Source organism: Dreissena polymorpha, chromosome 10 (genome assembly GCF_020536995.1).
Source record: "Dreissena polymorpha isolate Duluth1 chromosome 10, UMN_Dpol_1.0, whole genome shotgun sequence".
Lineage (NCBI taxonomy): Eukaryota > Metazoa > Mollusca > Bivalvia > Myida > Dreissenidae > Dreissena > Dreissena polymorpha.
In genome coordinates this window covers 21,640,941-21,658,507 of record NC_068364.1, presented here as the reverse complement: position 1 = coordinate 21,658,507, position 17,567 = coordinate 21,640,941, and the positions used below count along the sequence as shown (strand labels likewise).

General features: G+C 37.3%; 2 protein-coding genes across 2 annotated transcripts in view; both read left to right on the top strand.

Moving 5' to 3' along the window:
* The window catches only part of LOC127847799 (mitochondrial folate transporter/carrier-like), a 35,906-nt gene extending 29,385 nt beyond the window's left edge, over nucleotides 1-6,521 (top strand). Inside the window, exon 7 of the mRNA XM_052379961.1 lies at nucleotides 4,545-6,521. Within this exon, the coding sequence (XP_052235921.1) occupies nucleotides 4,545-4,830 (286 nt within the window). The 3' untranslated portion in view covers nucleotides 4,831-6,521. The remainder of the gene's footprint in view (nucleotides 1-4,544) is intronic.
* A 4,925-nt stretch (nucleotides 6,522-11,446) lies between these two features.
* LOC127847801 (uncharacterized protein DDB_G0274171-like) lies at nucleotides 11,447-15,442 on the top strand. The gene is made up of 4 exons (XM_052379964.1): nucleotides 11,447-11,688; nucleotides 12,060-12,165; nucleotides 14,815-14,943; nucleotides 15,283-15,442. The coding sequence occupies exons 1-4, from the start codon at nucleotides 11,548-11,550 to the stop codon at nucleotides 15,393-15,395; spliced, it is 489 nt and encodes a 162-aa protein (XP_052235924.1). The 5' UTR covers nucleotides 11,447-11,547; the 3' UTR covers nucleotides 15,396-15,442.
* Nucleotides 15,443-17,567: the final 2,125 nt, after the last annotated feature.

Sequence of the window (17,567 nt, the reverse complement as noted above, 5' to 3'; positions counted from 1 at the left end):
GCTATTATCATGTCATAGTACATGTATTTTTAGCTTGGATGTTTTCCGAGAAAACCCGAGGTATTGTCATAGCCAGCTCGTCGTGTCGTGTCTGCCGTCCGTGTCGTGCTAAAACCTTAACATTTTGTCAAGGTTATGAACATTGGCTCTAAAATCAAAGTGCTTCCACCTACAACTTTGAAACTTCATATGTAGCTGCACCTTGATGAGTTCTACACGCCACACCCATTTTTGGTCACTAGGTCAAAGGTCAAGGTCACTGTGACCTCTAAAAAAAATAAAAATTCTGACAAGCTTTCATTTATTAGCTCGACTATTATATATACAATATATATAGTGGAGCTATCCTACTCACCCTGGCCTCTGCGTTAGCGTCTGCATTAGCATAAGTGTTAGCGTGCAAATGTTAAAGTTTTGGTACTAGCCCAATTATTTTCATTGTCCCTTACATATTGCTTTCATATTTTGCATACTTGTTTACCAACATCAACCCAACCTATAAACAAGAGCAGACAACTCTTATCAAGCATTTTGTCATAATTTTTGCCCCTTTTCCACTTAGAATATGCAGCAAATGTTAAAGTTTTCGTACTACCCCATTTATTTTCATTGTCCCTTGACATATTGCTTTCATATTTTGCATACTAGTTTACCAACATCACCCCAACCTATAAACAAGAGCAGACAACCCTATCAAGCATTTTGTCATAATTATTGCCCCTTTTATACTTAGAATATGCATATTATTGATAAAAATTTCCTATATCCTTTGACATATTGCTTTTATATGTTACATACTTGTTTACCAACATGACCCCAACCTATAAACAAGAGCAGACCACTGTATCAAGCATTTTGACATAATTATGGCCCCTTTTACACTTAGATAATTGAACATTTCGCTTTAATTGCCATAACTTCTTTATTTATGATCACATTTTATTATTACTTTGACAAAACAACACTTACCTGAATACCACAATGGATTCCACCCAAACATTACCCCACGCCCCTACCCAGAATCCCTTCCCCCCCAACCCCCCCCCCCCAACCTCCCCCCCCCCAATTTTTTTTAAACATCATCTAATAAATTACCACACCCCACATTATACCCCCTCTCACCCCCCCTACCCCCCCCCCCCCCAACTTTTTTTTTAACATCATCTAATAAATTACCACACCCCTCCCCCCCCTACCCCCCCCCCCATTTTTTTTTCATTTTTTTATTTTTGAAAGATCGTCTAATAAATTATTGAATATGAACAATTTCCCCATTATGGCTTACATTATACTGTCAAGCACTCGAATAGTCGAGTGCGCTGTCCTCTGACAGCTCTTGTTAAAAAATGCACCCGCAGCCGAGCGTTGGCACCCGTTATGTGGTGCTCTTGTTCATTGAAAGAATTGTTTCTATAATTAATGAAACTAGATTCACTGTGACAATCTTTCTGAAAAAGGTTATGGAGAGTGTCCCAAAGGCCATAATGGAACCTTATGTCATTCCGTTTAGGTCTAGCTGGAGCACTGCACGTGCTATTATATTATTTATTATTTTTGTATAAGGTCATTTTTCTGTTGATGCCTGAATTCAGACAATCTTAGAGTGTTGTATCAGTGTCCTTGAACTTGAATCAGTGTCCGTGAACTTGAATCAGTGTCTGTGAACTTGAATCAGTGTCATTGACCTTGAATCAGTGTCCATGAACTTGAATAAGTGTCTTTGAACATGAATCAGTGTCCATGAAATTGAATCAGTGTAAATTGAGTCAGTGTCTTTGAACTTGAATCAGTGTCCTTGAAAAATTAGAGTCATTGAACTAGAATCAGTGTCCTTACAATTAGAGTCCTTGAAATTGAAATAGTGATCTTTAACTTGAATGGATCCCCTTGAACTTAAATCAGTGATTTTGAACTTGAATCAGTGTCCTCAAAGTTAGAACATGAATCAGTATCATTTAACTTGAATCAGTATCCTTTAACTTGAATCAGTGTAATTGAACTGGAATCATTGTCCTTGGACATGAATCAGACCATTTTATTTTCTGCTGGAATTCAACTTCTTTTGTGAGTTATAAGTTGTAAAGTATGTCAGGGATAAATGACTATTGTTGGGTATGCTCTTCTGTTTGAGTATGATTAGTACTTATGTTCACATATCAGATTCTTAAAATATCATGTATGTATACAAACTTGTGTTAATTATGTTTTTTGTGATTCATTCATTTTAGCACTAAAAAAGTTGTTGTAATGCACATGTTTTGATAAGAAAATATCTTAATTAATAAGTATCTGCATTTCTGTATTTTATTGTAAACATCTTTTTAAACATTGAAATTGTCATTTGTTGATAATGTACACAGATATGTCAAATCATCAAACTTGTTACTAGTTTTTGTTGATAATGAACACAACTCTGACAATAAAGAGTGTTGAAAGTATTGCATATTTATCTTCCTTGTTCCTAAATCACACAATACATTGAAGGTTTTATTCAACCATAGGCTAGACAAATTGTCACATGCACATTTGGATGCACTAAGAACAATTTGAAAATACATTATATGCACGACCATGCATCCATAAATAGAATCGTATGTGTAAAATGAAAACTCAGTTTTAACCCTTTTCCACTTAGAAGCAAAGTAAAAACGGCTATGTGCAAACAGCATAAAACCAGAACAGCCTGTGAGTAACTTGCAGTCTGTTCAGGTTTTATGCTGTTTGCTGCTCATCAGTATCTAAGGGTTTGAAATGAAGCCTTTAAAAGTTGAATATAGTAAGAAAGGTCTTCAATTAAAATTAACTTTCTTAGGGACTACAAATGCGTCAAAATACGTTTCTAAATAGTAAAGGGTTTAAGAGTTAAAAAATCTAGCTTTCATGTATAAGTTCAAACCTCTTGATGTAAGCTAGCTTGCAGTGAATGCATCAGGCTTATTTAGACAGTTTTGGGAGATTTTTTCTTTAACCCATTTATGCCTAGTGGACTCTCCCATCCTTCTAAATTTGATCAATTTATTTCCAAAATTAGGGATGTCTAGTATATTTATTTCTATATTTAGAATATTTCTGACAGAAATTCCTTTAAGCAATTTAGCCCAGACCCAGATAAGACACCTCATGTTTGCCAATGCCTTTTTTCTACCTGCTAGGCTTATTTAGACTGTTTCGGGACATTTTTTCTTTAAATGCACTTGGTGTCTATGGAGGAGATATTAAAGTTACATAAATATTCAAAGTCAACGAGTATTTCACAAATTGTTTTGTAAAATACAGTTAACTCATAAAAAATCAGTGTTGCCTTATAGCAATAGGTAAACTTTCAATGCTAGATGTGGTATGGTGACATAGATTTAAAGAGATACTAAATGCTCTTTTTTGTGTGTGTGTAATAAATAAATAAATAATGAGTGTACTACTGCAGAAATATAATAGACAAGGTCACTTTTCAGAAATGTTTGATTTTATTTATGCATAAATAATGAGTGTTTCACTTCAGACATATGGTTAATAATAAAGATATTTCTCTAGTTCATATGTCAGAAAGGTTTAATGAAATGCCTCCCAAAACAACACAAACACAAAGAAATATGGAATTACTGATTGGACGTAAATAATATAATTTTCATTTTAATAGCTAAAATTTTAATAAAGTAATGCTCAGTTAAAATGGTCAGTGTTTTAACACTTTCCAACTCGGAAGCAAAGTGAAAATGGCCATGTGCAAACAACATTAAACCAAAACAGCCTGCGAGTTACGCTCATTGTGTTCAAGTTTTATGCTGTTTGCTGCTCATCAGTATCTTAGGGTTTGAAATAAAGCCTTAAAAATTGAATCTAGTAAGAAAGGTCTTAAACTAAATTTAACTTTCTAAGGGACTACAAATGCGTCAAATCTATATATAAAGGTGAAGGGTTAAGAAAAAAGTTAGTTTACTCCACTAAGATGTTTTATAATTAATACCCGTGGCTCAGTCTTAACAATGGTCAGTAGGTAATAGTGGTATTGAATTTTTTAAGTTGTCAAGTTAATTTGTGATTCATGTTCAGGTGTTTTTTTACATTTTTGTTATTAGAACTAGACCTATTGCTTACTGGTCTAGTTTTGTACCATTTTGTCAACAGAAATTAATGGTCTTTACATAGAAATGTGTTTGTCATTATATTCTTATCATCAACCATTCCAAGGCGGTGACCCCAGTTTCATTCATCATCCACTGCCAAAGGCGGAGGGATATAGAATTGGTGTTGTCCGTCTGTCACTCTGTCCGTCCGTCTGATTGGGATATCAATTCCATGAATATACTTGTTGGTGTTTGTTTTTGTCCTGTAAAATTTTCCTGTGTCTAAATGTATTGAAAGTGGTCACTTACCTCAAATAGATGACCTTTAAGTGATGATAAGAATAATCTCCTGCTGGTACAAATGGAGTTTATTCAAGTTAAGATTTCCCCTAAGCAATGGTTTTGTGAAGATTGGCCCCAAACATATCCACAGGGTTTTACAGTTTTTAACAATTTCCGGCAATTTTTCTTTCATTTCAGACATGAAGGCTTCTATGGTTTCTACAAAGGTCTAGTTCCTGCATTGCTTCGAGTGACTCCCGCTTGTTGCATCACCTTCATCGTCTACGAGAATCTTATTACACAGCTCTTGCATCGTTCGAGTGGTGCGGAAAAACCGGGTCCTGCATCGCTGGGGGAAAATATGCAAAAGAGAGATCTCGATAAAAACCAAAGTGCATCAAACATGGATGGTTCCAAGATTGGGGAGCCAAATGTTGAAGAGGAAATAGAAGAAAGTGTTGTGGGTGAAGGTGTGAAAACTTGATACTAATGGTCTCATAGCTCATCTTTAACTGAAAAAGTGTTTTACCTTAAATTGTTTTTTGCCCTCCATCGAAGAAGAGGGGGTATATTGTTTTGTTGGATGTCTGTCTGTTTGTCTGTCGGTAGACCAGTTCGTTTAAAATCAATAACTTGTGAACAGATTGAGACAGTGGCTCGATGCTTGCCATGTTTATTGACCTTTGCCAGAAGATAACCACTATTGAAATTGGGGTCATTAGGTCAAGGTCACAGTCACAATAAGTTTGAATTGTTTGCGATCAATAACCAATCACTAGTTATAATACTGTAATAATCTCAACCCATTTACTAAAACTATGAATTAATTGGAGTGCATAATTCTGTGTAACCTTAAAAACTTAAGTGGGTTAAGTCACGCTAATATGATAAGATTAACTCTCATTGTCAGTTTTGTTGCAAAAAAATCCGTGTCAAGGCCCTGTTTTGGGGGTATCTGTCTCTGAACACAGAGCTCTTGTTTCAATTTGCTTCAATGCATGTGCTTAAGTTATTAGTACGAAATTGTTCATGTAGTTCATTGTCAAATTGTGTCACATTCTGGTTTATAGCATGGTGTTGTTATTAAGTTGATAAGTCTGTTAATGATGATACAAAATTAATATATATATATATATATATTTTTTATATGTTATGTTTGCTTTGTCATGAAAAAGAGTGTGATCGTTAAGATTGCTTTGATGGCTTTGATATTTACTGGATAGAAACTGCTTACAAAAAAAGCAGTGTGCTTTGTACATGTAAGCCCATTGGATTCCCAATGGGAAAATGGATTTCATGACTGAAGTAAAAGCAGAATTAAAATCATTTAATTTAGATTTCCACAATACTCAAACAATCTCACCAGCACTGCACACAAAAATGATACAACCTAGGGCTTTTTTCCTTCTATGTGAATGGCCGTTTTTCATAATTGTGGGAAAATCGGGACGCAAATTTCTGACAATTTCAAGAAGTTTGTGACTCAAAATTTCACAATTTAAGAAGTTTGTGACTCATTTTTAGCTTGGCTGTTTTCGGAGAAAAACTCGAGGTATTGTCATAGCCAGCTTGTCGTCCGCCATCCAACGTCCGCTGTCTGCCGTCCGCCCTCCGCGATGTGCTAAAACCTTTACATTTTGCTTTAAAATCAAAGTGCTTCCACCTACAACTTTGAAACTTCATATGTAGATGCACCTTGATGAGTTCTACACGCCACACCCATTTTGGGGTCACACAGTCAAAGGTCAAGGTCACTGTGACCTCTAAAAAAAATAAATTCTGACAAGCTTTCATTTATTCAAAACTGCACCAGCAGCCGAGCGTGGCACCCGTTATGTGGTGCTTTTGTTTACAATTTTTAACAGTTCACAACTCATTTTTTTCACAAAATGGGGGGGGGGCCAAGGCCTTTTCTCAAAAACAGGAAAAAAGCCCTGAAATTGCTTTCATTACAGGCTGAAGTGTTCACTCTGTTTATTGTATAAGTAATTCCAACTGCTGTGCGTTTGTTCCATACTGTATTTAGTGGTCACTGTATACAATATGTCTGCTTTAGTATGCATCCACAAACTGACATTAAAATATTGCACCATTCATTAATGATAATCTGTTGTTTTTTTCTTTTCAAAATATGTTGTGTTCAACAGATTTATGAGAATAAAAGTTCAAACTTTACTTTAATATTGTTGTGATAATTTATCAAAAAAGCAAGTATTTATTTCTATCTTAAAGACAATAATTTAATAAATTAATTTGTATGTCCCTGGTAGGATGGCATATAGCAATTGAACTGTCGTTCAGTCTGTCAGTCTGTCTGTCAGTCTGTCCGCCCGTCCAAAAACTTTAACATTGGCCATAACATTTGCAATATTAAAGATAGCAACTTGATATTTGGCATGCATGTGTATCTCATGCAGCTGCGCATTTTGAGTGGTGAAAGGTCAAGGTCATCCTTCAAGGGCAAAAGTCAAATATATGGCTTCAAAGCAGCACAGTAAGGGGCATTAAGTTTCTGACAAACATATCTCTTGTTTTTCATACAATATTCATGACGCCAAATGAAGATGTAACTTTGTGAACTATTATTAAATTATTAAGACAACAGTTCTGAAATGTTTTTCTTCTTCATTGTACTAAAACATTTCTTAAAGCTTGACTTCCGGTGTTTTACTTAATCTTAGCCTCAAGAATAGCTATTATTGCACTTATAAGTTGTTGATTTCAGACACAAGGGTAAACCTGTGGTGGTTTGACAAACTTCTGAATTATTTTATCTAAATAAAGTTTAGTAGCCGAAACAGCCTGTACATTTATTATGCTCCCCCAAAATTTATTTTGAGGGGAACATATAGTCGCCGCTTCGTCTGTCCGTGTGTGCATCTGTCTGCCTGTCTGTCCGTCCGTGCACAATTTTTGTCCGGGCTATTTCTCAGCAACTAATGACCGGAATTCAATGAAACTTTATGGGAAGCTTCACTACCAAGAGGACATGTGCATATTATCAGCGGGTTCTGGTAGGATGATTTTTAGCTCATCTATTTTTTGAAAAAAAATTATGAGCTATTGTCATCACCTTGGCGTCGGCATCTGCGTCGGCGTTGGCGTCCGGTTAAGTTTTGTGTTTAGGTCCACTTTTCTCAGAAAGTATCAATGCTATTGCATTCAAACTTGGTACACTTACTTACTATCATGAGGGGACTGGGCAGGCAAAGTTAGATAACTCTGGCATGCATTTTGACAGAATTATGTGCCCTTTTTATACTTAGAAAATTGAAAATTTTGGTTAAGTTTTGTGTTTAGGTCCATTTTATTCCTTAAGTATCAAAGCTATTGCTTTCATACTTGCAACACTTACTAACTATCATAAGGGGACTGTGCAGGCAAAGTTATGTAACTCTGACTGGCATTTTGACAGAATTATGTGCCCTTTTTATACTTAGAAAATTGAAAATTTGGTTAAGTTTTGTGTTTAGGTCCACTTTATTCCTACAGTATCAAAGCTATTGCTTTCATACTTGCAACACTTATTAACTATCATAAGGGGACTGTGCAGGCAAAGTTATGTAACTCTGACTGGCATTTGGACGGAATTATGGGCCCTTTACACTTTCATACTTGGAACACTCGCAAACTATCATAGGGGTACAGTAAAAGGACAAGTTGCATAACTCTGGTTGTCATTTTTACGGAATTATGGCCCTTTTTTGACTTAGTAACTTTGAATATATGGTAAAATTTTGTGTTTCGATCCACTTTACTTCTAGTAAGGCTAGTATCAAGGCTATTTCTTTCAAACTTCAAATACTTTCATGCTATCATGACGTTACTGTACCTGGCAAGTTGAATTTTACCTTGACCTTTGAATGACCTTGACTCTCAAGGTGAAATTATTAAATTTTGCTAAAAATGCCATAACTTCTTTATTTATGATTAGATTTGATTGATACTTTGACAAAACTACTCTTACCTGACATACCACAATAGACTCCACCCAAACCATCCCCAGTGCCCCCCCCCCCCGAATTCCCCCCCTAAATTTTTTTTTTTTTTAAAGATCATCTCACACATGACCACCAAACCCTCACACTATACTATACCCCCCCCCCCGAATCCCCCCCTCTATTTTTTTTTTAAGATCATCTCACAAATGACAACCACACCCTCACACTATACTAATACACCCCCCCCCACCCCACCCCCACCCCAATTTTTTTTTGAAACGGTTAAAAACACAAATATTTATTTTTATTATTTTGTGTTATTTTGAAATACCGTCCAACCATCGCACCCAAGAATACCCCCCCCCCACCCCCCCTCCCCCCCATCCCCGAATCCCCACCCCCCCTAATTTTATTTTTTTTAAGATCATCTCACAAATGACCACCACACCCTCACACTATACCCCCCCCCCCACTCCACCCCCCCCCCCCCAATTTTTTTTTGAAACGGTTAAAAACCAAATATTTATTTTTATTATTTTATGTTTGAAATACCGTCCAACCATCGCACCCAAGAATCCCCCCCCCAACCCCCCCCCCCCCCCCCCCCCGAATGTTTGTTTTTTTTGCAATTTTTTTTCCCATTTTTGGAAGATAATGCAATAAATGTCCACGCCCCCACACTATACACCCCTCTTCACTCCACCCCTCCCTCCTTTGTGATTGAAAATGAGAGTCCTTTCACCTTTAAAAAGAAAATAGGTGAGCGGTTTGTACCCGCAAGGCGGTGCTCTTGTTCACAGAGTTATGGCCCTTTGAAATTTTCTATAAAAAATTCTTGTCCCCCCACCTACTGTGCGCTCAAGACTTTTCCTTTTATCTGAATATATAGTGCAATATTGTGACAAAAAAACTTCTTGTTCCTGTAAGGTTAAACATGATTAGTTTGATTATTGCTTGATGTCAAGTAAGACTTGACTGAACGTAGATTCATGAAGAATGGGCGCACACAAATCGTGCAGATTATGTTGTACCGCAATATCAATTCTCAAAAGCTCTGATAAATTAATATATATTTTCCTTAAATTTGTACAGTCCAAGGGAGAGAACCGCTTTTTTCGGCAAATGTATCTTCAACCAGATTCGCCTCCCTTGCCATTTGAACTCGTTATTATAGCTGAAATGAAACTTTGTTATAGTTGGACGATCTTCAACAGAATGAAATACATATATGTATACAAGAAACAAGTAAATATATTTTTCTAATTATGCTTGGAAGATTATCTATTTAGACCAATGTTGCTTTTCCCCTAATCTTGCCGTTTAATATATGGATACATTAAATATCGAGTGTGTGCTGACCCCAATACCATGTCTGGTCACAGATTGGTGTGGACGACATCTGGAGACTATAGCTGCTTCTCCAGGTCGACGTTCATCTTCCGTAACTGTTAGTTTCGTTTCTATTCACTACGCGTGGATGTCTTACCAGATATTTGACTTTCTACCTGGTTAATCCTTTCTATGAATTAAGAAAGAAACAATCAGAACCGAAGGTCAACGGTCATGGTAAGACTTAAAGATCTGAAGTCGACATTGCCTCAGATTAGTCTTGACCTATAACCTGTATAATGCTTCAATAATATCTTGATCTAAACGGTAAATGATAAGTATGGTGTCTCCGTATACATCTGGTATTTCGGTTGAATATCATGGGCATAACATAAGGTCCAGATTGTGTTTGTGGGGTATTCATCAGTTTTACCGTTATTTTCGCCATTAATCAATTCTACCGTAAATTCAACATTCATCAGTTTTACCGTTATTTTCGCCATTAATCAACTCTACTTTAAATTCAACATTCATCCGTTCTACCGTTATTTTCGGTATTCATCAGTCATACAGTTTGTCTCGGAATTCATCAGTTTTACCGTAATACTCGGCTCTTATCAGTTCTACAGTTATTCTCTGCATTCATCAATTCTACCGGTATTCTCGGCATCTATCAGTTGTACCGATATTCAGTTTTATAGTTATTCTCGGCATTCATAAGTTCAACAGATATTATCGACATTCATCAGTTTTACCGATATGACATTCATCAGTTCTACCGATATTCTTGACATTTATCAGTTCTACCGATATTCGCGACATTCATCAGTTCTACCGATATTCTCGACATCAGTTCTACTGATATTCTCGGCATTCATCAGTTCTACCGATATTCTCGACATTCATTAGTTCTACCAATATTCTCGCCATTCATTAGTTCTACCGATATTCTCGACATCAGTTCTACCGATATTCTCGACATTCATCAGTTCTATCGATATTCCCGGCATTCATCAGTTCTACCGATATTCTCGGCATTCATCAGTTCTACCGATATTCTCGAAATTCATCAGTTCTACCGATATTCTCGGCATTCATCAGTTTTACCGATATTCTCGACATTCATCAGTTCTACCGATATTCTCGACATTCGTCAGTTCTACCGATATTCTCGGCATTCATCAGTTTAACCGATATTCTCGACATTCATCAGTTTTATCGATAATCTCGACATTCATCAGTTCTATCGTTATTCTCGTCATACGTCAGTTCTACCGTCATGCTCGGGATTCATCGGTTCAACTTTACAACACCAACCGATGTAATACGTGAATTCCAGTATTACAGGATTTGTAGTGCGATTTTTTCACACAATAGTTATGGCATTTGTACTTTGTTTTAGGTATGTAATTCCATGTGATATATAGCATATGCCGAAGTGTCTTTTTATACATGAACGTTCTTTGATAGCATCGCGAAAATAGATGACGCGTGACGAAAATTTTCGAGTTTCATAGGGCCATTGTTATGTCAAAATTATATATTTTTGAGCGGCCAACGCCCGTCAATGCGGGCTTTTGTATAATATCTCCGTATGAATAAAGTATTCCGGTTGAAGATCAAGGTAATTCCTAGAGGTCCAGACTGTTGATGATGGCATTCACCAGTTCTACCGTAACTCTCGCGTTTACAACATTCTACTTACCTTTTCCAAAATCATGTTAGAAGTGAATACTCACATTGATTTGAGAAATATACATTGAGAAAGCTGTTATCTCTCAATTATGTATTTGTCAAAACATTTTACAAACGGTCGAATTCAGTTTATCAAAAGAGCCGAAAGTCGCAGAGGAGCGCGTCCTACTAGAACCTTGCTGATAAGGATTCATCTAAAAATCACCGTGCGACTAGATAAGCATTACTATTTCAAAATGGCGGACAAGCACATTCTTCTCAGCCGCCGAGCTGCCGCCTTCACCTTCAGTCTCCTGCTAATTTTCTTTAGTCACGTGACCAGCATGTTGCTGGGCACAGAATGTCCGGGAAGTTTTAACTGCACCTACAACGGTCACGTAAGTCAGAATTGCTTTCGGTCTTTATGAACATACAAAATACGATGTGTGGAATTTTAACATTTTTTCTGGGGGGGGGATGAACTTAAAAAAATACGCATGGGTTTGTAAATAAGTGTTCTCTTATTGATTTTTTTGCTCACAATTGTCTGATAATTCTTGTTATACCCTTTTACAGGACAATCTGATGCTACCAGAAGGGAGCAAACATAATATATTAATGTGATTATTAATCATCAACCATTCATGACCTTCTCTGCAACGATGCGTATCGTATCAATGTTTTAACAACCCATGCCTCCCCAGAAACACTTAATACTGTTACCTCTGAAAAAGGGCACCTCTACCACGTTTGTACCATTTCCTCCCAGGTATTCTGCCAACATATCCCGTGCCCTCTTCCGCCATGTGACCAGTCTCTCGTAACGTCACCAGGTGACTGCTGCGCGCACTGCCCGTCCCATGTAAGACAGTTAGGTAAGTCGCTGTTGTTGTCGCATTGTGATGAATATGTTATTCAGTGCGTGCTTTCTTTCAAGACACCTAAAGTCTGTATGACGTTCAAGACACTCAAAGTCTGTATGACGTCAAGACACTCAAAGTATCTATGACGTTCAAGACACTCAAAGTCTGTATGGCGTTCACGACAATCATTGTCTGTGTGACGTTTCAAAATCTCAAAGTATGTATGACGTTCAAAACACTCAAACTCTTTATGACGTTCAAGAAACTCAAGGTCTCTTTGACGCTCACGACAGTCTGTATGACGTTCAATGCACTCAAAGTCTCTATGAAGTCCAAGACACTCAAAGTATATATGACGTTCAAGACACTCAAAGTCTGTATTACGTTCAAGACACCCAAAGTCTGTATGACGTTCAAGACACTCAAAGTCTGTATAACGTTCAAGACACTCACAGTCAGTACGACGTTCAATACACTCAAAGTCCGTATGACGTGCAATACACTCAAAGTCTGTATAACATTCAACACACTCAGAGTCTATTTGACGTTAAAGACACTCAAAGTCTGTATATCGTTCAAAACACTCAAAGTCTCTTTGACGTCCAATACACTCAAAGTCTATGTGACATTCAATACACCCAGCGTCTTTATGACGTTTTAAGCACTCAAAGTCTGTATCATGTTCAAGTAGCTCAATGTGTCTATGACGTTCAATACCCTCAACGTATTTATAACGTTCAAGACACTCAAAGTTTCTTTGACGTTCAATAAACTCATAAGTCCTTATCACGTATAATACATTCAACGTCTTGCGACGTGTTACACTGAACATCTGTATGACGTTTTAAGAACTCAAAGTATGTATGACGTTCAAGACACTCAAAGTCTGTATGACGTTCAAGACACTCAAAGTCTCTATGGCGTTCAAGGCACACATAATCTGTATGACGTTCAATACGCTCAATTTTTTTTAACGTTCAAGACACTCAAGAGTCTGTATGACGTTCAAGACACTTCAAGTATGTATGACGTTAAGACACTCAAAGTCTGTATGACGTTCAAGACACTTCAAGTCTCTATGACGTTAATTAAGACACACAGAGACTGTATGACGTTCAATACACTCAAAGTATGTATGGCGTTCAAGACACTCAAAGTATGTTTCACGTATAGAAACTCCAAGTCTGTATAACGTTCAAGACACTCAAAGTCTATATGACGTGAAGACACTCAAAGTCTGTATAACGTTCATGACACTCAAAGTCTGTTTGAACTTTACGACACCTAAAGTCTGTATGAAGTTAAAAACAATACAATTATGTTTGATGGTCAAGACCCTCAACGTATGTATAACGTTTGAGAAACTCAAAGCCTGTATGACTTTTGGGACACTCAAAGTCTGTTTTACGTTTAATACACTCAAAGTCTGTATGACGTTAATACACTCAACGTCTTCATGACGTTTTAAGCACTCAAAGTCTGTATCACGTTCAAGTCACTCAAAGTGTCTATGACGTTCAATACAATCAACGTCTTTACAACGTTCAAGACACTCAACGTCTCTTTTACGTTCAATACACTCAAAGTCTCTTTGACGTCCAATACACTCAAAGTCTATATGGCATTCAATACACTCAACGTCTTTATGACGTTTTAAGCACTCAAAGTCTGTATCACGTTCAAGTAGCTCAAAGTGTCTATGACGGTCAATACAATCAACGTCTTTACAACGTTCAAGACACTCTACGTCTCTTTGACGTTCAATACACTCAAAGTCCTTATGACGTATAATATATTCAACGTCTTGCGACGTGTAAGACACTGAACATATGTATGGCGTTTTAAGAACTCTCTCTTATGACGTTAAGACACTCAAAATCTGTATGACGTTCAAGACACCTAAAGTCTTTTGACGTTCAAAACACTCAAAGTATCTATGACGTTGAATACATTCAAATTCTGTATGAAGTTCAATACACTCAAAGTCGTTATGACGTTTAAGACACTCAAAATCTGCATGACGTTTAATACACTCAATGTCTGTATAACGTTTAAGACACTCAAAGTCTGTATGCCTTGCAAGACACTCAAAAACTGTATGTCGGCAAGACACTCAAAGCATGTATACCGTTTAAGACACTTAAGTCTGTATTACGTTCAAGACACTCAAAGTATATATGACGACAATACAATCAAAGTCTGTATGACGTTCAAGACACTCAAAATCTCATTGACTGCAAGACACTCAAAATCTGTATGACGGTAAGACACCAAAAATCTGTATAAAGTTCAAGACACTCACAGTCTGTATACCGCTCAAGACACTCAAAATCTGTATGACCGCAAGACATTCAATGTCTGTATAAAGTTCAAGACACTGAAAATCTCTATGACGGCAAGACACTCATTGTCTGTATTACGTTCAAGACACTCAAAGTCTGTATATCGTTCAATACATTAAAAGCCGGTATGGCGTTCAATAGACTCAGCGTATGTTTGACGTTCAAGACACTCAAAGTCTGTATAACGATCAAGACACTGCGTTTCAGTACTTACCGGTAAATGTGTTTACGATGAATAGGAGTTTTTAAATTTTTATCACATTACATTTCACGTCTTTAAAGTTTGTATGACGTTTTGGAGCTTAACATGACATTTCAGCCGCAGACCCATGCCCCTACAACTGCACGCAAGGCGGGGTCCACTACTGTTATCCAATTCCGTGCGCCATGCCCCTGTGTGTTGACGGCAAAACCAGGCCGGGAGAGTGCTGCGCATCATGCCCCAATGGTAACCATTGCTAGAAGGTCTTTTACTACCCAGTACAAAATTAACGTTAAAGCGGTGATACGATTACGTTGAGACTTATTAATTTTTAACTTGAGTAATTCCCCTATGTGATTGTCTTTCCCCAGTTTAATTTACATCTCTTAATTAAAAAAAAAACGCTACATGTTCAACAAGTGAATACTCTTTTGACAAAGCTGTATGCGGGATGAATTGAGCCATGACAGACGCAGTTCCATTAAAATACAAGATTGAACGGCAAAATTCCCTGATACATTTCGAAACTTTCTCAAATTGTTTATATCATTGTATATATAATTTTAAACATTTTTCATACTCCAGGACCGAATTGTTCAGCACCGGACGGTCACGTGATTCCTTGGAAACACTGGCGCGTGATTGACGGCAAGAACTGCACGTGCGTAATGCCACCACACTCTGCAGACTGTGTCTGATTTGCATGCTAGACACACATGCGCAAATAAATTCCTTCGTTGTAATATATCAACGTTTGGTATTATGTTTCACCATGACAGGCTACTATCCAAAACATCACCGTACTTTGTTGGAAAGAGTATGGCATAACCTTTTGAGAGGAAAGAAAACACAACATCATTTAAATTTATATACATGTATACTTAGTAGCTCAAAATAGCGTCCCTTCTTACTTTGCAATAAACACACCGATTTTTTCGAATATGCGTTTTTATTTTCGTGATAACAATAGCACATGGTTGCATAACCCAATCAATCCACCGGAACAAAAAATACTTGGCTTGAAATGTGTCTTCCGACAAAAGCTGGTTTTCCACGGGCTTATAAGTGTCAAATTACATGTCCTTTCATATTGATATTTGGATAAAAGTCTACGCTTTAACTTGTCGTTTACGTGGCTTTTAAATTATTTTTATACATATGAAAATGTTGTGCACACAAGCAATGTCAAAAGTTCAAAAGTAAATGAATGACCTCGAAGGCAAAGATCACAATCTTATCCTTGCTATAAATTAGTTTAAACCTATTTATTTTAGCTCGAATGTATCGAAGGTCTAATGCTTATTGGAAACATTCTCTAGTCCATATCCTGGGATTAGAACCAGTACTTGGTTTATTTGGGGGAGGGGGGCGCTCCCACAGTGGAGATCGAACCCATGACCTCCCGGTCGTAAGGCGGACACCACATCAACTACGCCACGGCGACCTATGAATTTTCCATAGTCCTTGCTATGAATTAGCAATTAGATAATCCGAACCTCTAGTCATCGGTCATGACTAGAATTTAAGTCTGGTCTGACGTCGGCATTGGATAGCCTGGACTTATATCCTGAAGAACGCATTTTAAATCACTTTACCTCACAGGTAAATATTATCATGTTTCCGGATGAATCAGGTATCATGTATTTCCGTTTAAGGTCAAACTCATTTCATAAGGCCTAGACGGTGTCTTCGGTGCATTTATCAGTCCTGCCGTTCTGATCGGAATTTGTCAATTCTTCCGTTATTCTCGGCATTCAATAGTTCAACCTTTATTCTCGGAGTTCATCCCTTTTACCGCTATTGTCGGCATTCATTAGTTCTACACTTATCCTCGGTATTCATGAGTTCGACCTTTATTCCCGGCATTCATTTGTTCTACGGTTATTCTCGCATTCATCAGTTCTATTGTTTTTTTCTCGCATTCATCAGTTCTATCGTTATTCTCGCATTCATCAGTTCTATCGTTATTCTCGCATTCACCAGTTATATCGTTATTCTTGCATCCATTAGTTCTACCGTTATTCTCGCATTCATCAGTTCTATCGTTATTCGCGGCATTTATCATTTCTATTGTTATTCTCGCAGTCATCAGTTCTATCGTTGTTCTCGCATTCACCAGTTCTATCGTTATTCGCGGCATTTATCATTTCTATCGTTATTCGCGGCAGTTATCATTTCTTCCGTTATTTTCGCATTCATCAGTTCTATCGTTATTCTCGCATTCATCAGTTCTTTATTCGCGGCATTTATCATTTCTGCCGTTATTCATGAGTTATGCCGTAATTCTCGACAAATCTTCAATTCTATCGTTATTTTCGGCATCATCAGTTCTATCGTCATTCTCGGCAATCATCAGTTATACCGTTATTCTCAACATTTACCAGTTCTACCGATTTTCTCGGCATTCATCAGTTATACCGTTATTCCCGACAGTCATCAGTTCAACCATTATTCTCAACAACCACCAGTTCTACGGTTAATCTCTGCAGTCCTCAGTTCTACCGCTATTCTCGGTATTCATCATCTCAATCGTTATTCTGTCATTCACCTGTTCTACTGATATTCTCGGCATTAATCAGTTCTACCAATATTCTCGTAATTCATCAGTTCTCCCGTTATTCTCGTCATTAATTAGCTCTACCGTTATTCTCGTCATTAAATAGGTCTTCAGTTATTCTCGGCATTTATCAACTCTGCCGTTAGTCTCATGTAATAAAGATTTCAATGACGTCTTCTAATATCATATCAGAAGTAAAGGAGCACATAAATTCGGGTAAGATGGACTATGAAAGCTTTTAATTTCGGATTTATGTATGTGCCAATCGTTTTACAAACGGTCGAGAGAGCCGAAAATCGCGGAGTAGCACGCA